Source organism: Molothrus aeneus, chromosome 1 (assembly GCF_037042795.1).
Source record: "Molothrus aeneus isolate 106 chromosome 1, BPBGC_Maene_1.0, whole genome shotgun sequence".
NCBI classification, from domain to species: domain Eukaryota; kingdom Metazoa; phylum Chordata; class Aves; order Passeriformes; family Icteridae; genus Molothrus; species Molothrus aeneus.
In genome coordinates, this window is record NC_089646.1 from 152,069,284 (window position 1) to 152,090,072 (window position 20,789).

At 46.3% G+C, this 20,789-nt stretch overlaps 2 protein-coding genes across 3 annotated transcripts; both read right to left on the reverse strand.

Annotated features, from left to right (window-relative positions):
• Window positions 1-770: 770 nt before the first annotated feature.
• LOC136555685 (lymphocyte antigen 6E-like) lies at window positions 771-7,041 on the reverse strand. The gene is made up of 3 exons (XM_066548598.1): window positions 6,990-7,041; window positions 2,459-2,578; window positions 771-982 (listed from the first exon to the last, which is right to left on the reverse strand). Exons 1-3 carry the CDS (start codon window positions 7,039-7,041, stop codon window positions 771-773), a joined length of 384 nt encoding a protein of 127 aa, XP_066404695.1.
• Window positions 7,042-11,796: 4,755 nt separating this feature from the next.
• LOC136555691 (lymphocyte antigen 6E-like) lies at window positions 11,797-18,318 on the reverse strand. Of its 2 annotated transcripts, none has more exons than XM_066548609.1 (4): window positions 18,192-18,318; window positions 16,909-17,240; window positions 13,116-13,235; window positions 11,797-12,428 (listed from the first exon to the last, which is right to left on the reverse strand). In XM_066548609.1, the coding sequence occupies exons 2-4, from the start codon at window positions 16,958-16,960 to the stop codon at window positions 12,220-12,222; spliced, it is 381 nt and encodes a 126-aa protein (XP_066404706.1). In that variant the 5' UTR covers window positions 16,961-17,240; window positions 18,192-18,318; the 3' UTR covers window positions 11,797-12,219. The 2 variants fall into 2 exon arrangements, with proteins under 2 accessions (XP_066404706.1, XP_066404713.1); XM_066548616.1 differs by having other exon boundaries at window positions 18,125-18,283.
• Window positions 18,319-20,789: the final 2,471 nt, after the last annotated feature.

Consider the following 20,789-nt stretch of genomic DNA (forward strand, 5'->3'; position numbering starts at 1 on the left):
GACAGCTGTGTGAGGTTGTTTTGGCCCTGGGGAGAAAAGAGGGGAATAGATACGGGGATGTCTTTTCCAGCTGGATGAGGTCCATGAGGAGGCAGTGTGAGAGCAGCTCCCAGCTCAGCGGGCTCTCCCCATTCCTTCCCTTCTCCCTCCCACCTTCCCACTGCCTTTCCTCTCTCAGCCACATGTTTCCCCTCTCTGCCTTTCCCCCTTTTCTCTGACGAGAGAAGCTCGTTCCAAAATGGGAATGGGAGGAAAGGCCCTGAGGAGCCAGAAATTTCTCCCCACTGAGGCTGGAGAAAAGCCCACAACACTGCCACAAATCAGCTTTACTTACACCTGCTTGTTTATAAACAGATGTTTGATAACCCAAACTCACTGTGAACAAATTCACTGATCATCCCCTGTGCTGACACGACTGTGGAGCCATTGCCTGTGTTTCAGGCAGGGTGGGATGTTGTTCCTCACAGAGCTTTGAAAGTGAGAGACAAAACTATGCCTTCAAGGATCTCCTCGGAGCAATAATGATTTGAAGCTTGAACATGTCAAAAAGGCCATTTTCTATATGTTTTCTTAGGTGAGTTGGATGTCTGGGGACACTTCGGATTCAGGCAGGCTCAGGAAATCAATGGGAGTTCAGCACCTGACTTATCCAAGCTCTCTCAAGAATCCGAGGGGAGAGCTCAACCACAAAACAAGAATCTCTGAGAGTGGAAAATTATTCTAGAGCAACAATTTTATTTCAGCCATCACGGGGAGCTCTTCCAAACCCATCACAATCCGTATGTAAAGATGTAAGTGGCACTGGCCAGGACACCCAGGGACATCACTCCGTGGCTGCTTTGCCTGCTGCTGACTCCATTCACGTTGCACAGGGGTTTCTCACAGCAGGAAACATTCTGGGAGCTTTGGATTTGTTGCTGACCTGTTTCTGGACACGTTGGAGAACACATCTTGGAGATGACGTATTTAGGCTTGTTGGGCTCTAGCGCAGGAAATAAAAGTGAGGGAGAAAGGAGGAAAGGGAGGGTGAAAAATAATTGTTTAAATATTTTTGTGGCTACATCTGTGTTGGTGAGTAAAGGAAGGCCAGGCACTAATCCTCAAGGCAAATTTCAGGGAATTAATCATAGAATCATGGAATGGCTTGGGAAGGCAACTTAAAAATCATCCATGGGCAGACGTGAGAAGTGGATTTGTACTGAATTGTATGCTTGTATACTTCACTATGTACAACAAATGATAAATAAGACCATCAAAAAAGTTTTTACTATCAAAAAAAAAAAAGAGGGGGAGATGTGAGAAATGGATTTCTAATGAATTCTCAAAACCTGACTGAAAGCTCACACAGTCTTGTGCATCTGTATGCAAACACTGAGATAAAGTGTGCTGACTTAGGAAGGCCATGGAACAGAGATGACATTGTTGAGAGAGAAACTGAACTAGAAACAAGTTTCAACAAGTTTCAAACTATGGCCTTGCAAAAACCCCACATGTTTTAGAGAATTATAACTGTGAAAGATGCATTGTAGCAGGACCATGTGGGATAAAAATATAGGTGATTGGTGTTAGAAGTATTAGCAGCACTGTGTGGCAAAAGCTAATAGGCTGAAAAACATTTATAAAGTATTGTAACCAGGAAATAGTTTGACTTCTGATAGAATGATGCTGACTTTTATATCTTTTATGTCTCACCCTTCATCAAGACTGATAATGGAATAAAATCTTTTAAAATGCCTCTCAGTTGCCCCGTTTCTATAAAAGCCAGGAGTAATCCAACAGTCAGGGAAACCTCCCAGTAGACCAGGTAGCTCAGAGGCTAATCCAGCCTGGCCTTGGACACTTCCAGGGATGGGGCAGCCACAGTGCCATAGGATCCCGGAACAGTTAAGGTTGGAAAAGGCCTTTAAGTTCATCAAGTCCAACCAGGACTTCTCTGGGCTCCATGTTTTTAGGTTTTGTCAGTCCTAACGTGGAATTTACACCTGTGGCTCTCAGCTCCATCTGCCTGAAGTGATGCTCAGGCTGGGTCGTTCCCACCAGGGTGGTTTTTCCTACAGCATAAACACAGGGGGAACGTTCTGCACGATCTGAGATTTGGGATAAGAGCACGTGGAGGTCTTTGAGGGCACGGAGCCCCCAGGACAGACCTGAAGTATTGGGCTTGGCACAGGGAGTCAGCCACAGTGAGTGTTTGGCCAAAACACTTCTCAGAACAGTTCTGGGAGTGAAACACACACAGCTCCAGGTGTGAATCCACTCCCTGGTGCTGCTTCCTGTGTCCTCATCATTTCCCCAGTTTCCAGCAGGAATATCAAGGGTATCTGGACACTGCAGCAGCCACAAGGTCAGTGTTTCCTAAAAGTTGGTCATCAAGGCCTCTTGTTCCCATACTGGGATGAAATCCCATTCCTGGGACTGCTCTCCTACGAAACAAACAAGGTGTTGTTCCCAAACCTACTTGTCCTGACGTCCTTCCGGATGGTCACGCAGTGTTTGTCCTCCTCGGCACACATGGAAATGGTCAAACAGTCCTTGTTGGACTCCTGTTCTTGGCAGGTGTAGCACATGAATGGATAAACTGGGGTGAAAAAAAAACCAAATGGGAAAAAAGCACATTACAAGGTTTAAAGGCTACAAAAACCCCACTGCAGAAATCTCCATTTCCCTCCTTACAGCCTGAGGAATGTTTCTGTGGGAATGACCAGTGACTTTCTTTATCTCCTGACCCGTGGCAGCAGCGCTAAATCCCTCTCTGTCTCCTCTGGCTCAGGCTGAGAAGTGTTATCGATCTGTTTGCAATCCCTGGGAGCAGGAGATGTGAGCAGAATTCAAGGATTCGGGGGCTTTTATGAAGGAGATTATTGCTGAGCCATAGCAGCTCGGTCCTGAGGGCTCAGCCACGGGAATTGCCAATTACTGCTCAGGGTTTCTCCTGGGCAGGGCTTGGCAGGGAGAATTTAAAGATGCCCGTAGCGTTTTGAGGAGGTGGACAATGCCCAGTGTCCTACTTCTCTTTCATCTGGCTCAGAGACTGCTGTCACATCTCTTTTTTTTTGTGCCTGAACGTCACCGAACTGGCCTAACCTCAGTTCTAGGAGGTCTGGTGAGAGCCCTCAGATGCTCTGTCAAACTCCTGTTTCTAGCATAAAATCGAGAATGAATGGAAAATCTTAACCAAAAGCTGGGTTTAAGTGCTAAAGGCAGATTTGGTGAGATAATTCCTGCATCTGCAGCAGTGGCAGATGATTGGCAGGAAGGCCACATGGCATTTTCTGCTGAGAATGTGTGTGTCTGCCCTCAAAACCAGAATGTGGTAGGCCAGACTTCTGGAAAGTAGTAAAAAAAAAGGAAGTGATGCCATGTGAAGGCTGACCTAGAACAGAGACTGGACAGAGCTAAAGAATAAAGCAGGGATTTATTAGAAAGCCTCCATGGATCCACCTTGGGCAGCACAAGAGCCCAGCCAGGGCTACACCCAAGATGAACCCAAAATGGTCACAAAATGCATAACCAGTCACAGGGTTTCTCACTTTTATAAGTTCTGGTCCATTTGCATATTGGAGTTAATTGTCCAATTACAGCTTTAGCTTATGAAGTCCCATCCGTCTTGTTTTTCTCTCTTCATTCTGCTGTTGTTTGTGCTCTTGGGCCTGACATTTGGATTGGTTGTCCTGGGTCCCCAGCTAGAGAAGGAATTATTTTGTCTCCCTACTCTGTGAAGAGAGCCGGCTACCCCTAATATGAAGCTCAGAACTACACACTAAAGCAGCACAGAACCTGAAAAGTATAAAAGCTAAAACCCAAGGCATCATAAGAAGAACAAAACCACCCCAAAACATGTGCAGAGCACTCCCCAGCCGGGCAGATGGAAAGGTTTAATAGTGGTGGTTGAGTTCAGAGCTTGTGAATCACCCAGAGTGAAGTGTGGGGTTTTGTGACTGAGTTCCTTTAAAAACAAAGCTAATTTTTGGAGGGAAACAAAGCCAGGTGCTGGCTGAGTTCCTGCTGAGTCTGGGGCCAGTCTGTCACTTTGGAAAGGGCAAAAGCAACTAAAGGACACGTCCCTGTGAGCACGCTTTTGCCCGATAAGAAGTTGGCAGTGAGAAAGTGGAAGGACAGCAGAGGTCACACCATGAAACAAGAAGTTTCTGACAGGAAGGAAGGAAAAAGTCTCCAACTGTTGATCCTGTGCAGCTTTTTTTGTTGTCACTCTCCTCTACAAGAAAGTTGAATTTTCATGTGCAGAGTAGAGGAGATTCAAGGAGGTTCTATGGAGTTATTGGCACAACTTTGAATGATGTTGTTCTCGAGCCAGCCCAGGAAACACAAGCTGCTGAAAATTCCAGGGAATGGGTGCAAAGCCAGGCATGAAAACACCCTCAGAGGGTAATTCCCAAGGATTATTGGTCAAACCAACTGGAGCAATGGAAGAATTCTTCCCTATGAGAGTGGTGAGGCCCTGACAAAGGTTTCCCAGAAAAGCTGTGGCTGCCCCCATCCCTGGAAATATCCAAGGCCAGGTTGGACAGGGCTTGGAGCAACCTGGGATAGTGGAAGGTGTCCCTGCCCGTGGCAGGTGTTGGGATGAGGTGATCTTAAAGCTCCCTTTCAACCCAAACCGTCCCGTGATTTTAAGTGATTTTGACAGATGGATGCAATAAAAGAGTGAAAAAGAAGATTGGATGCAATTAAATCAAGATAAATTGTCGCAGACATCTTTTATGAAAAATCTTTTCCTTAGGATTTTTTCCTCCTGAGAAGCTGAGAGGCCTCAGGAACAAAATGTAAACATTGATTATCTGCTGCTGTGGAATGCAACAGGTGGATCTGTGATTGGCCCATCTTGGATGTTTGTAATTAATGGCCAATCACAGCCCAGCTGGCCCAGACAGAGAGCCGAGCCACAAACCTTTGTTATCATTCTTTCCGATTCTATTCTTAGCCAGCCTTCTGATGAAACCTTTTCTTCTATTCTTTTAGTATAGTTTTAACGTAATATACATCATAAAATAATAAATCAAGCCTCCTGAAACATGGAGTCAGATCCTCGTCTCTTCCCCAGTCCAAGAACCCCTGTGAACACCGTCACAATAAACAAATTACAATAGCTAAAACTTAGACACTTAAACGCAGGGTGACAAATAACTGGTCCAGTCACAATTCAGAACCACAGTGGCAACAGCAGGAGTCTACAGTGTCACATTCCAGCCAGGGAAACAGGCGTCACCCGAGGGGACATGGGCAGAAATGTCACGTGCAGGATACACAAAGTGGCCTTTCCACCCTGGCAAAGCCTCATCTGGAGCCCCGGTGCCCAAATCTCTCTGCAACGCTTCCAAAAATGCAGAGCGTTTGGAGAGGGACCAGAGGAGAGGGAGGAGAGAAGGTCAGAGATCTTGGAAATGTGATCTCGTCAAAAAGGTTGGAAGGTTTTAGTTTGTTTGTTGAAAAGGAGAATATGCTGGAATCTTCTTCATGATGCAAGAAAAAGGACGCAGCAAAGAAGAAAGTAATAAAATATTTTATGTGTCCTGTGGTGGAAATATGGGCGAACAGAACAAAAACAGACGCTAAGAGATATTAAAATTAAATTCCTAAAGGGATCACAGTCTCTGAGCAATTCCAGGCTGTGGAATCTTCCTTGTTGGAAACTCTCAAGTACACCTTAAGCAAATATCTGTCTGATCTTGTCCAGCATTGCAGCAAGGACTTCACAATCTTAGAGGTCTTTTCCACCCTTAGTGTGATTCTGTGAACAGGATCAAGACCTTTTATGATTTTTGCTGGACACAAAACTCACAGAACAGTGAGTTTATGGATTGAAAAGGCAAAAAAACCCTCTTTGATCAGCTAAGATCAAGAGTTTTGACCAAAATTTGGTCATTAGGGTCTTGGATGAGACCCAAGGTACCTGAGGAGGACAAAATGCCAGTTTCCACATTTTCCTTTGTCCCTGTTTTAGGCCAGAAAGCTGAAATCTCTCATTCTGGATCTAGGCTGGGCCACAGAAAGGTGCTGTGCAAAAGCCTGTCCTTAAATCCGTTGGGAATCTGCTGCCAATATCAAACGTCACTGGTGAGGAATCCCACCATGAACCTGTGCTCCTGGATCTCTGTGAGCTTTCCAGTTCATCCTGGGTCGCACTGAGAACGATGCCTTTGAAAATTCTCCTCTTCTATCCATGTTACTTTGCTTCAATCAGGAATTGTGGGCACTAAATCAATTTTTTTTTTTTAAAATAATAATGAATAGTTATTTTCCCACACCCAAAACTGGCCGAAGGTCCTGCTCTTCCAGGCACGCTGGAGAACCATTCCAAAGGATGTAGGAGTAGGGGGTTGATACATCAGTGATAATTTATTAATTAGATGCCTCTTTCTCAACCAGATTCGTATCGTGGTTTCTGGGAAACCATCATGTGTGGGGGAAATTTTGGCACTCTGGTCATCATTCCCGCGTGCCAGGGGCGATGGAGCAACGCATGTGTCTCACTCCCAGAAGGAGGACAACACTTGGGAGCAGGATGCCTTTAACATTAAAAGTTCTTTCACCTCTGCCGCTGATTTAATCTACAAAAAATTCCCAGCGTTGCATTTTCTAGGAAGACACGTGGCAAACCACTAGAAGGGAGGGAGCAGCAGGACAGAAAAGTCTCTAAAATACTCAAAACCTGAAATTATTAAGGGGAAAAAACCCATTTTGTTATGCTTTCTATCACTTCCAGCTTGCCTCCTTTTGGAAGATCCCAAGGACCACAGTGTGGGTTTAATGGTTGGAGCACCACCAGAGCTCCAGCACTGCAAAAAAGAATCAATTAATCAGATTCTTATTTAGGCATCAAATCACTGACTGAGGTGCAAAAGGACATTGGTGACACCATCACAACACTGCAAAGATGGTGACAGCCCTCTAGAGTTTTGCCATGTGGAAAACTGTCACCACCTTCCCTCTAATCCTCGTCTCAAGCAGGAGCAGCACGAGAGGCTCACCTTGTTCCACACAGAGCACAGCAGCCAGCAAGGTGACAAGAGGAGTCCTCATCTCCAGCAGATCCTCCCAGCAGCACTGGGAAGCTCTTTGGAGGGCAGGTTTTATACCCCAGCCCAACAGCAGCAGCAGTTTTACAGGTTCCAGGTGGACATGAAATCAACCCAAGGGTGTGGAATGCTCATGTGTGGGAGTTTTCCACACCAGGGCCCTTGGAAAGGGCTGGCACCTTGGGGAAAAGCCCTCTCAGCCACACATTTCTTGCTCTTCCGGTCGTGTAAGTGATGGGAAGTCGGGATCTGCTCTCTCCTCCTCTGAATTTTTTCCTTTCCTCCGTTCCAGAGCTGCTGCTCTGATGAAAGCAGAGCCTGGAGGCACGGGGAGATTGTCCTAGGAATGAATTTTCCTGGTCCCTTTGCATAGACAGCACGTGATGTTCCAGGGTTTGCACCATTCATTGGCTTTAATTATTCAACAGCACCAGACTCGGTCTCTGAGCTGGCCTAAGCTGGTTTACCTCAAAATCAGTGTGCTTTACACTAAATTAAATTAGCTAATGGTTGGTTAAACAGAAGATTTTCCTCAAATTTTCATGTCAGTCTTCATTTCTTTATCAATTTTCCTCTGGTTAATCCCTCTGCTCGGTCTTTTTCCTGCTTGTAATCCTCCAATACCTTGTACAATTTTGATTTAATGAAGTTTTGCTGCTATCCAGGGATTCTTTAGAGGAGCTGCTTTTCTCCACGCCCAACAGTTTCATGAAATCAGGCTTCCATTTCCAAGCCCACAAATTGGCACCCTGGAATTGCAGCTCTGCTCTGGAAAGAGCCATCCCTCAAAGTGTCATTTTTTCAATCTCTCCTCTTAAATCAACCCTTTTGCTTTTATTCCTCTGTGTTATTCCTCTCCTCTGAATTCCTTAAAATCTGTTCACGACAGTCTGGGATAGAGACCCTCATTCAAGAGGCATCTTGTAAGAGCTTGAGCTGCCAAGTCCACAGAGCTTCTTCTAAAACAAGATTAGTCCTGGACAGAAGAAAGAAAATACTGTCAAACCCCGCTTTTTCTGGCAATTATGGAATAACTTAACTGGCAATTCCCTGCACGAAGCCATCAGCAGGGCATTTTTGTTTCTAACATGAATCATTCCAACCCTAGATGATTTACAGATCCATGTGATTTTCTGATACTTTTTTTCAGGCCCTCCTGATCCTGGAATGACGTCATCAGGTGGTGAATTCCAGAGTTGTTCAAGCCCCGTGTCCAAACAGACATTCCCTGGGTTTTGGAGGTTGGTGAGGTCAGTGGTGATGATCAAATTGAGCCTTGTGCTTCACCCAGGACAACTTGGTCCTTGCCCCAGTGTTTTGTAAACAGGTTTTTCTCCCTCATTAGTGGGTGTGGCTCCTTGCTGGCATTTTGCAGTGAGGCTGAAAGAACCTTTTTTTTCCCCTTATTTTTGGTCTTATTTATCCCATAAACTTGTGTTTATTCCTTCCCCCTTCCATATCCCTGCTTCTGTTGATTTCCATAGAATCATAGACTAGGTTGGTAGGAAGGGGAAAAAAAAAAAACATCTTGGACCTTAAAAATCACAGGGACGCCTCCCACTATCCCAGGCTGCTCCAAGCCCCATCCAGCCTGGCTTTGTTGACTTTTCCAACATCCACTTTATTCCCACATGAATCTTCTGGGAATAGGATCAGCACAAGTCAGCTTTGACTTTGACTTTGACTTTGACTTTGACTTGGACTTGGACTTGGACTTGGACTTGGACTTGGACTTTGAAGGAGCAGTGAGGCTGAAAAATTCCCAGCACATCCAAAAATTATGTACTAAGTAGAGAAATTTGGGTGGGAAATGGGAAATTTTCTGAGTTTTCTGGGAGCTGTCTCCAGGACATGAATGTCTTCCTTAGTACTGTGGTTCTGAGGTACCTTGGAATGCTGGAGCATTGCCTCTTCCCGGTGCATGGAGAGTATGGAAAAGAGATTTATTTCCCAACAGGGCAGATTACAAAACTCAAAAGCACTCAGAGGCATCACTCAGGGATCCAGCATGGAGAGGGTGTCTCCTGCAGCCTGGGATCACAGCCTGGAGAAGGGCCTGGAGCAGGGACACCAAGTGAGGACTAAATTGAGGAAGACTGGGGGAAAAAAAATCCCCAAGGAAGCTGAGTCACTTCTCTGCAGTAATCTTATTATCCATACAGGAAAATTAAAGTGGATCAAATTGGAGCCATGAGTTGGCAGTGGACTCAAATTGGAGCCATGGGTTGGATCCGTGACAAGAAAGCAGCAGTCAGCTTTGGGAAAAGGGTTGCTTTTGTCCCTTTCCATGGCTTCCACAAGATTTTTAGACCCACTGAGGGTGCTTTGACCTCTTGCATCCATCCTGTCTCTTGCTTTGGCACTGAGGCACTGTGTTGGATCCAGGCAAATAAATAGGGAAAAGGGGGAGAAATTTCATGTTGTGGGGGAAAAGGCTGGGGAATTATTCAAGGAGAGCAGCAGGCAGCACATATCCTTCAAAACCAATGGTGGGAAAGACCCTAGAGAGGAAAAAGAAGGGCCAAAGTTAAAGCACCTTCTGCAGATGCCTCATTCAGGCAGGGAAAGGCCTCCTTGGCTGATCCAGGTCCTGGTGCAGTGATTCAGAGCCCTGAAAAATGACTTTTACATAATCCACAAGGAGAGAGAGGCAGGATCCATCCCAGCTACTGGATCCATCCCAGCTACTGGAATGAGGCTCCCATCTCCTTCCCAAAAGCCCTTCAGGCATCACAGATGTCTCTGCTAGTGGGGCAGCTCAACGCTGCCATGTGAGGAGTGTGCCGCCATGGGAGGCACCAGAAACCCGGGGTGATGGAAAGATTTGGAATTAGGGAGCAGCACCCGCGTGGGAGGTGCCAATCAGGATTTCTCAGGAAGGCTGGCAGAGTCTCCTCTTACACAACAATCCAGGGGGAGGGTTCACCACAGGAGCTCTCGTGTTTTTAGGACCGCCTGTGCCTCAGGGAAGTTGCTGCTCCCGCCTCCAGATAAGGGCTTTGGGACATGGGTCAGCTTTGGAGCACATGGACACGTTTTATTTGGGCGCTAGGGAAGAACCTGTGGGGTCAGGGGGAAATTAGGCAAGAAGGAGGCAGCCAGGATGGAGCTGCTCCCTTAGGGATGGCACTTCTGGATTCCCAGAGCTGTTTATAACTTCTCCATGCAACAGCTCCAGGGGGTGTCCCCCATGCTTCCGCCATGCCAGGATCCTTCCCATCCCAAAACAGAGGCACCTGCCAAGCTCAGGCAGCTCAAGACATGACCTTAATTTTAAACCTGGCTGCCAAGGGCAGGTCTGGACTCCCAAGCTTAGCAGAACAAGACCTGAGGCCGTGCCAGCCCCATCTTGGCCTTTCCCTGTGCCAGCCATTGTTCCTAAGGAATCCTGAACTTGTGGAGATGGCACGGGATGAAGATTATTCCAAATAGTTCAGTTGTCACCATGTTAGGAGCGGGATGTGGGGCAGAATATGGCCAGCCAAGGTCACAGAATTGGCTTGTTTGGGGTTTTTGGATCTGTGTCACTTGACTATCCCTAAATTTGGCAGGAAGGGATGCAGGGTGAGGAGAATAAATCAAGCAGATGGATGGAGCCAGCTCAGTTGGGAGCTGGGATAAGTAATAAAATCTGTGGGGAGAATGGGGAGACTTGTGGCCAAAATCAAAGTATCCTTGGCCAATCTTGCATTTACACCAAGGAAGAAACAATGAGTTGAAGCAAGGAAATAGAGGTTGGTTGGAAAAACCCAGAGTAAGACTGGAGGAAGAAGCCAACGAGGAAATCTGGGAGAGAAAATCACCAGGGAATGCAGAGCTGGGGTTGGACATGGATGGGAAGAAGGTGAACAGGAAGGGGTAGGAGCAGATGGGGATGAGCTGGAGCCACAAGCCCAGGTTTCCTCTGCACAGCTGCTGTAAAGAACAAAGGTGTGGCTGTTCTTGAGCGTTGTTGTTCCTCTAATCCCAGAAAATGCCCGTCAGAATGAGCAGTACATGGAGCTGTGCAAGGAGCCTACAGAGAGAAAACCAGCTGGGTGAGCTGCACCCAACTGGTTTCCTTGGGAGATCTCCCTGGGGATGATCCCTGTGGAGAGCTCCTTCCTCCCAGGAGAAAGCAGTTCAGCCTCCCTGGAAGGCTCAGAGAGAGCAAACCTCTCATTCTTAAGATTATCCACAAGGAAGGTCAGAGCAGGGTAATGAATCCCTTCAATTTTAACTTGATGAGCAAACATAAAAGGTTTATTTGCAGTGTGAATATTTTTTCACGGATGAGTCTGAAAAATTCCAGGTTTCTTTCCAGAAACCATCTGTCTTTTCCTACAATTTTCCTTTAAGCATGGTGCAAGATGCTTTTTTCCCTTTTCTAAATAATCCTAACGCTTCTAAAGGAACTTCCACTGGGAGATCTTAAACCAGTTTAATGAAAATGCTCCAGATCCCTTCCCTGCCTTGTCCCCTCTGTTTCCAGGAGAGCTCAAGAGCCATTTCCTTCCAAGCAGCTGACCCAGGAGAGGAATTGAAAGGAAGTTAAATAGAATTCAGTTTATTCCAAAATGGAGTCACAAAAATGCCATTTCTGCCAGTGCAGAAAAAATAAAATCTGGGGAGAGGCTTCCTGAAGTGAATGCAGAGTAATTTTAATATATTTCAGCATTATTCCCATTTAACTTGCAGGCGAAAACGCCTCTGCTTTTATCCCAAAACATGGATACATCCAGCAGCTACGCCCAGTGTGCCACACCACGCAGCCACACAATAGAATAAAATAACACTTTATTGTGCCCAGTTTCTGTTTAACAACTGGAATATTAAAGGCTTTCTCGGAGCAAAATGATACAGGGTGGAAAACGGGGGGAAAAAAAATTGGCACAAGAGACTGGCGGGGATTAAATGAAAGGCAAAAATTGCATGGAGTTATAAATGCCAGGAGTAGGAGAGATAGTGGCCACATGGGGCATTCTGCACCTGCAGGGCTCCATTTTACCCCTTTTTCTTCTAAACATCATTTTGTGTTGTCATCAGAGCGTGGAAAGAGCAAAAAAAAAAAAAACCTCCTGATGGGAGGTGACCTTCCAGGTAGGAGGCACAGGGCAGCATTCCCACCTGATGGACCGCAGCTTGAACCATGCCATGCAAAGCCAAGCAGCTCATTTTCCCCCCCCCCCCAAAAAAAAACCCCTCAAAAACCCATCCTGAGGATGCAGGCGAGACTGGCCAGGACCCCCAGGGTGAGGAGGGTGGAACTGGTTTTCACGCTGCTGGCCCCACTCATGTTGCACAAGGAGCTCTCGCAGCAGCTGGTGGCGACTCCAGCTATGCCGATGTTCAGGTCAATTGTTGGGCAAAATGCAGAACATTTCTTGGTGATTCGCTGGCTCCGGTCACTGCCTGGAGTGAGAGGGAGAGAAAACAGCAGGAAAAGTTCAGTTTTTCATCTCAATTTTTTTTTAATTTTTTTTTGGGTTTTTTTTTTGGCAGGTTTCAGTCATAGCCTGGCCGTGCAATCCCGTGGGGAATTTGTTATTCTGCCCTCGATGCCGTTGGGTTTTCCCTTGGGTTTCGTCACATTCCATCATTATTTGTGTATGTGTGACCTATGGACACCCTCTCCAGGCCTTACAAATCCTTTGCTGGTTTCGGGGCCAGCTGAGGGCAAGAATTTGGGACTTATTTGTACAATGTGAGATTGCAAGACTTTGGCACCGTGCCTTGGGATTGCTCCTTCCACAGCACCTGGCACTTTCCATTTCCACCACCTCATGGGCATAAACTTGAGCTTGGAGTTGAGACAAGGAGTTTGTGCAGAGATAATAAAAATAATTATTTTTATTCCAGCATCTCCCTGTCCTGAGAGTGTTTAATCAGTAGTATTTTAATTTTGAGTTTAATCAGAAGTATTTTTACGATACGTTGCACCAGACCCGGGCCAACTTCCCACCTTCCCAAGATTTGTTCTCTGCATGCTAAAATCCTCAATAAGTCCTCCATTGCACTGCCTGGTGGGAGGTGGATGAGCTGTCAGCCCCATCTGAGCCCCACCTTGTCCTCAGGGCCTTGGGAAAGCTCCACACTCACCAGTTCCTGAGGTGGAATAGGTTGTCAGACAATACTTCTCGTGCTCCGAGCATGTGGTGGTGCTGAGACAATGGAGGTTGGAGGTTGCATCCTTGCACGTGAAGCAGGTCAGGGAGAAAGCTGCAAAAGAAGCACAAAAGCATCCATTAGGCACCTCTGGGAATATCCTCAGGAGCACAAAACTGAGGGTGGATGGATGGAGGATCTATCAAGCCCCGTGGCAACAGGCAAAAAATTCCTGCATAGGTTAAACTTGACCTCAAGGACTCTCCAGGAGCCAGATTAAGCTCAAATTGCTGCCACAGCTGTGGTTTGTTCATTTAGGGACCTTCAGGGATCTTCCCTCTGGATGTTTGGCTGACTCTTCCTTGAATCCATTAAAACATCTGTCATCTCCACTGTGTTTTTGAGAAGAGCAGCCCAATCTCCCACCACTTGTAGTGTGAAGCTCTTGGGTTTTCTTTCCAACCTGGCCACTCCAAGCCTCAGTTTCTGGCCACTGGTTCTTGTATGGAGACACTGGACCAGGGAATCTGTGGCTGGCCCATCCCTGGAAGTGTCCAAGGTCAGGCTGGATGAGGCTTGGAGCAACCTGGGATAGTGGAAGGCGTCCCTGCCCATGGCAGGGGGGTGGAACTGGATGATCTTTGAGGTCCCTTCCAACCCAAACCATTCCAGGATTTATTCCATGTGGACATCAGAATGGTTCTTTCACTCAGGTCATCCAGCAAAACCCCGGAAAAATTTGAGTTAGGATTACTGTCACTGTCTAAACTGTGTCTTAAACAGGGTGTGGACATGTGCTGTGCAAACAAACAAAAAAAACCAAAAAAAACAAACAAACAAAAAAAAAGAATTAAAAATAAAAAGACAAAAAAGACAAACATTCAAAGGCAGCAACTGTCCAGGACTTGCTCTGAATATCAAACACTAAAATGAGATGGTTTTTAAGGTCCCTTCCAACCCAAACCTTTCTATGATTTGGGTTGATTTTCAGAGCTCTCCTGTGCCAGGAGGAAAATCTTGGATCTGCAGAAGTCCGGGCTCAGCAAATCCCTGCCTTGGCTGCAGCAGATTCCTTTTCCCAGCCATCCATGGGGAATAACTTCCTTGCTCCCCAAAACGTGCACATCTGGAACACTCAACATCTGCAAAGTGCTTTGCTGAAATCAGTGAATGAGAACAGCTGGCACTCCACGAGGCTGAAGCATCATTGAGAGCAAAGAGGTCCTTGGGGAAGGATTCTTTGCATGATAAGGGGAATTTCCTCCTCATCTGTTTATCTAGCTGCAATGTCACCCTCCAGGGATTAGACTCATCCTCATTTCAAGAATATCCCTGGCTACTGGAAGTTAATGCCGCGCTAATTCTTGCAGCAGCTTTGTCCTTTAGCTTTGCCTTCCTTGCTCTTCATCTTCCTCGCTCCTCACCCAGGTTTCTTTGTGCCTTTGTCAGTGATGTCCCAACCTCACCACTGCCCTCATTTGACCTTGGACAAGTCCTCCTGGCCCAAACAGGCTCCTTGAGTGTCCTGCTGGCCCAGATTTGGCTCCAGCTCAGCCCATGACCGCAGGATCACTGTTTTGCTTTTAGCTCCCTGTTCTTCCTCCGCCTGTGTGGAAACTCTGCCTTCTTCTCCCACTCCAGCCAGCATCCCCTTCTTTCCCATGGCCTTTCCTCTTGTGGCACACAGCCCTCACGTTCCCTACTCTTCCTCTGTTGTCCCTCACTGACTGGCACTGAGCAGAGGCCACCAGACAACTCAGATCCCACCTCCCACCATTCCCATGGTCATTCCAAAAGCCTCAGACTTGGCACCCAACTCTCTTTGACTTCATATCCAGACTTTTTCCATTTGCTTCCTATCATGGTCGTTCCCATCTCCCATCCCCAGCTCCATTTGTCCTACCTGGCTCTTGCCTTGTCCTGACCTTTCAGGCACAAATTTATTTTTTCAAGTCTGGGACCTTCCTTTAAATTGTCCCTGTCCAAAGTGTTTGGTTTCGTTCTCTTTTCTCATGCAAAATTCTATTGTATGGAATATAATATGGGATATTTCACCTCCACCCCGCTGGGAACCACCCTTTCCTCACAGAAACACTCAGTTCCCAAACTGGATTTTCCAGACACGGAGCTCACTTTAATCCTTAATAAACGCAGCATCTTTAATCCAAGCCCATTCCCAGGAAAACTTCCTGAATCAGTGCAGGAAACAGTGGAGCTGGTTACACACCCAAATCCTGTTTCATCCCAACCTCCCAAAGCTCCTAATTTCAAATTCCAGTTGCCCTGGGAGCCTCCTTGGCAGGAGAAGGGGGAAGCACCATTCAAGGATGAATTTTTCCACCTCTCTCTGTGCTCCAGAGATTTCTGACTCACCAATTAATCCAGAACTCTGGGATTGGCTCCTAAACTGGCACACCCTGAAGTCAGGGAGGACAATTTTGGTCAAGCTACAGAAAAACACTCTAATTTTATTTCTTGAGGTATCTGTTGCAACAAGGGCTGAGAGGGGAAGGAAATTTTATTTCTTCCAGATGCAAACCTTGAGTTAATCCAGGCTGCCTTGGGATGTCTCCACACTCACTAAGACCTCTGCTCTAACTGAAGAGAAAACATTCCTCAAGGAATTTGCTGTCTCATTCCTTGATCTTTAAAAAAAAACAATGGGAGTAAAGCTGCAGGAAAAGATCCTTTTATTTGCCTTAACATCCTGAGCTTGAGCACAATTCCAAGTTTCAAGCCTGTGAAATCAATCAATAGGAGCATTTCCCTCCTCAAATTATGTGGGAGCCAAAAAGATCTGTTAGTCCAGGACCAGAGTGGCCGGGAATTTGCAGGTTAAATCCTACAGGGAAAAATTCAGTTTACAAAGAGGCAAAAGCCCCCCTAGCTGAGGAAATCAACCATTCCTCTAAAACAGAGGGATATTCCAGGCTGCACCTTCTGTTCCCTGCCTGACACAGAGCACAAGGTGTGGTCCTCGGCAGAGTCCAGCCAGGAAAATTGAGGTGCAGCTTCCCAGTGCTCTCCCAAAATATCCCCCAGACAATTATCAGAACAAGAATGGGACTCTGCATCTCCATCCCAAACCTGGGATCAGCTGGGAATCATGGAATCATTAAGGCTGGGAAAGACCTCCAGTCCAGGTTCAGCACTAAACCCTGGCCCTGAGCACCACATCCACGGATTTTCTGAACACTTCCATGGATGCAATCCCAACACTTCCCTGGGCAGCCTGGATGCTCAACCACCCTTTCCATGATGGAATTTTTTCCTAATAGATCAGACTCCGCGATCTTAGAGGTCTTTTCCAACCTTAGGGATTCTGTGATCAGCAAAGTTGCACCTGGAAGCAACAAGGAAGGGCTGGGAGCCAGAATTGCACCTTCTTGTGGCTCAACCATCTCATCAATTTAGGAAATGATGGTTTGAGGTGCAACCAATTAAAAAAAAAAAAATTAAAAAATCAGGCTTTAGTGCCAAATCCAGAGATTTACTGCACATACTGCCCTGGATATCCCTCATGGATATCCCTATTCCCATGGAGCTCTCAGCTGCCCCTGAGCCATCCCAGGGGCTGGGCTGGGTCTGCAGGAATCATCTGAGGTGGGAATCTCACCCCCACTCCTCATCACCCCTCCAGTTTCCTGTGGGGTTAAACCCCCTGTCCCCTTTCTCCTGGAATAACTCTTTCCTGACCCCTCAGCTTCACCATCCACACTGCAAAATCTTGGAATACCAAAGCCATGCCCCAGCTTTGGGATGGTTCCCCAATCCTTTCGGGACTCACCACTTTCCATGCACAGGGCGATGCCGAGCACGACCAGGAGGAAAAGCTTCATCCTTTAGAGGTCTGGGAGCCTCCAAAATAAGCAGGGCTCGGGCAGGGCAGGTTTTATACCTCTGCAGTGCCTGCTTTGATCCAGAGATAATAACCAGAGGCTGCTGTGTCAGATGATGGATAATTGGGAGCAGCGTGTCCGGGCTTGTATGGAGAAGGGTGTTTTTTTTTTTTTTGGAAATCGGGAGGGGGGTGTGTTTTTCTCCACAACTTCTCCTTTTCCTGGTTGTTTCACAACGCAGCTGCTCCAGCTGACGTGAACTCTGCAACGGTTTCTAATTCTGGAGAAGTGGGGGAAAAGCAAAACATGAAAACAAAGCAATTTTCCCTGCAAAAGAATAAGGTTTTCTTTTTCCAGGTCTCGGTGCAGGCTGCGTCCTCCAAGATCGTGTCCTTGCACATATGGAAATGGAGGGAATTTAAATTTAAAATTGAATTTGGGATGGAAACTTCTCCCAAATGTCTCACAGGATTGTCAAGACAGTGAGATCAGAAGAGCAGAATCCTTCCACTGCTTTTCATAGGGGGCCAGGCATCATTTTCTGTCTCCTTTTTAAGTTCAAAATCAGAAATATTTCTGACATATTTTTTATGAGGAGAAAATGTTATCTTATTAAAAAATAAATTCCACAGATCAAAGGAAAATGTCCATGTAAGTTAAAAAATAGAAGTAACACCCACTCCCATGGCATGGAACAAGCTGGGAATTTTTTCACAAATTCATTAAAAAAAAAGTCAGGGAGAAAAACACAAACTAATTAAAGCATGGAGAAGGAGGGGCTGGCTGATCAATGATCACAACTCATTAAGACTTCAGAAAAAGAAAATTTGTGAAATGCCAAACAGGATTATTCCATTGGATTCCCAGATTGTGCTCTTTATTCCTCCTTTTTTTTTTTTTTTTAAATCGCTTAAGTCACGTTTCATCCAATATCCATGAATAAAATCAGAACCTTTCCCACCTTCTCGGGGATTGCTGTTGCTTTTCCCTCCCACTGTTGCCTTTCTGCCATCGAGTCGCAGAAACAGAGGCACAATCCCAGGAAAAGTCGAGCTGGATCCTCTCCCGTGACCCTCGGAGCTGCAGGAGCTGCCCCAAATCCTCTGCCAGCACCCTTGCTGCTCCCCATCTGCTTTATCCCCTTTCTCCTTCTCTCCAACTCACCCAGATTCCCATCTCCCATGCAATATTTTGGGCTTCTGACATGCCCAACCTCCAGCCCTCCTCTCACCGGGAAAACGCGCCAGGTTCCTGAAGTGATGTCAGTTTTTCCAACACCTCCAAGCTGGACTTATAAACATTGTCCCTCTGCGGCCCTGCATGAGTAAGGGAATTTTGTCTTTCCCAATAGGCAGAGCACGAAACTAATTTGGAGCAGAGGTGGCAATCAGCCAGAAAATCTCCAAGGAAGGGCGAGGTTTGGCTCCGTCAGCTTCCTTGTGGCACCCAGCAGGACGAAAACAAAGCTCCCTCCACGCCAGTGCAAAATATTGCAAAATATTTTATTTTCCCCAAGCCAGGATAGATTTAATGAGTTTTTTTGTGGTAAATCCAAGTTTATTGGGGCCCATCTGGAGGGCTCCAATCCTGAGGAGATGCTGTTCCATTCCAGAGCCAGCCCACATTGGGATTTATCTCCAGCAGCATCCCCTGACAGGTTCAGAAATAGCAGCTCAGGCACTACTTTTTTTTTTTTTTCCCTTCTCTCAAAATCTCATCCATGCCAAACCCTAAAATATCTCCTGTCTCCTGCAAGCTGCTGAGATTTGGAGAGGGACAGAGTGGATTTCTTCAAGGCTTTATTGCAGGATTCCTGACAGATTTTCCACGAGAAGCTCCTGAAATCTTCCAGCTGGTCCATATGGCCCTCTGATATTTTGTCCCTATCAGGGCCAGGTGACAGAATGAAAGGAGCCCATGAGGACAGGAAGGACACAGACAACACGAGAAGAACTGAGAAAAAGGAGAAGTTAAAATCCCAGTTTACAAGAATTTGGAATTCATGAAATTCAGGATGATTTTGTAAAGAGCAACAGGGGATTTAACTGGAGGTGAAAGTGGAAGGTGAGGTGGAAAGATTTATTTCCCTTGACACAGTGGAGTGGAGAAGGAAAGGAGGAGAATGTTTTGCTTATATTGTTCTAAACCTGGTTGAAATCGTCACATGAGAAGGTCAAACAATTGTTTATTCTGGGGGGAAAATGCAATTTTCATCAAACAAGTGCTTTTCATCAAACAAGTGCTGAAATGCAAAAGTAGCTGTGAAATTCAGATGTTGTTACTAAATGTGGAACTTCAAGTTGGCCGAAAGCTTTGAGAAGCATCTCAGAAACTATTGTGATTAACATAAAGCAATGGGAAAAGTGATTTTAAAAAGTGCAAAGCCCCAAGTTTCTGGGGAAATGGTCCCCTCAGAAATTCTGCAGCAATTCCACTTCAGTTATCCCATTGAAATAAATTCCAGAACATCCTTCCTGACCAGAAATTAAATCTTTATAGGATGACTAAACCTAATCTCATTTTTACAACCTTCACCCAGCACTGCCGTTTCTCCCTGTTGCACGGAAACACATGGAATTTGCAGTGCTGCTGGAGGAAGATTCCCCTCAAATCCAGCACAGGATTCCTGTCAAATCCAGCACAAGATTCCCCTCAAATTCAGCACAGGATTACCCTCAAATCCAGCACAGGATTGCTCTGAAGTCTGGACCAAGATTCTCCTCAAATCCAGCACAAGATTCCCCTTAAATACAGTGCAGGATTCCTCTCAAATCAAGTGCAGGATTCCTCTCAAATCTGGAGCAAGATTCTCCTCAAATCCAGCACCAGATTTCCCCTCAAATAAAACAGGGCTGGAGGCCTTTTTTTCCAGGTGCTGCTGTAAAGACCTTCCCAAAATTCAGTGCTGCACTTTTCCACTCTCTCCAGCTCCAAGATTGTTTTATTCGCCTATTTTAGCTGTAGTTCTGCTCCTCCAAGAGCTGAAGGGGATCTCCATCCCATTCCCACCATTCCCAAGCCTGGGAATGCACCAGAAACCCTGGAAAGGGACAGAACAACAGAGACCTCCCAGTCAGCTCAGATACCATCACCTCTTCCAGGCTCTTCCTGCCCATTTCCCACAGGAAAATCAGGAGCAATCGCTCAGCAGCTTCTCCAAGCTGGCACAGGGGTCTCCTTTCCATAGGGACAGATTCCAGCAGCGTTTTCCTTACCTTGAGCATCTCCAGCATCTTGGCATGGGGCCTTTACCTGTTTTTAAAAGCTGGAGCAACTCACCTTGCAGAGATCCCAGGAGAACTTCCCAGTGCAAATTCCTGCAGGACCAAATTCCTGGTCCTGTCTCAGCATCTAGAAGACAATTCTCGCTGTTGTTTGCAATGGGAACAACACAAACATCTCCGACCTTTCCTTATCTCGGAGGGATCTGGGAGACCATCTGGCTCTGTGGAGTGTCTGGAGCTGCTGGATGGAAGAAAGTTAGGAAAGGCAGCCTGGAGAAGGCTCCCAAGTGCTAAAAAGAGGAATTCAATGTGAAGCAGAGCTGATTTCTCAGGCTGGTCCTGGTGCGGATACAACAAACACACTTCTAGAATAACACAAATCTTTATTTTGTCTGACAGTTATCACACACGTGCTATCAAAAGAGCTTTTCCAGGGGAAAAATTAGTATAAAACAACAGGGGGGGGAAAAATAGGTGTCGTGTTGGGATCTGAAGCGACGTCTTGGAATACAACAGGGTCACTGCTGGAAACCATCGGCTGAGGTTTCTCACTTGGGGAATTCCTTGTGGATCCTTGGGTGGTCTCAATCTCCTGCCAGGCCTGA

Coding starts and splice junctions, on each gene's coding strand:
- LOC136555691 (XM_066548609.1), bottom strand. CDS start 16,960: ATGAAGCTTTTCCTCCTGGTCGTGCTCGGCATCGCCCTGTGCATGGAA. Junction 13,236..16,908: donor CGCCCTGTGCATGGAAAGTG/GTGAGTCCCGAA, acceptor CTTCTTTTGCAG/CTTTCTCCCTGACCTGCTTC. Junction 12,429..13,115: donor CTATTCCACCTCAGGAACTG/GTGAGTGTGGAG, acceptor CTCTCACTCCAG/GCAGTGACCGGAGCCAGCGA.
- LOC136555685 (XM_066548598.1), bottom strand. CDS start 7,041: ATGAGGACTCCTCTTGTCACCTTGCTGGCTGCTGTGCTCTGTGTGGAA. Junction 2,579..6,989: donor TGTGCTCTGTGTGGAACAAG/GTGAGCCTCTCG, acceptor TTTTCACCCCAG/TTTATCCATTCATGTGCTAC. Junction 983..2,458: donor CCGGAAGGACGTCAGGACAA/GTAGGTTTGGGA, acceptor TTCCTGCGCTAG/AGCCCAACAAGCCTAAATAC.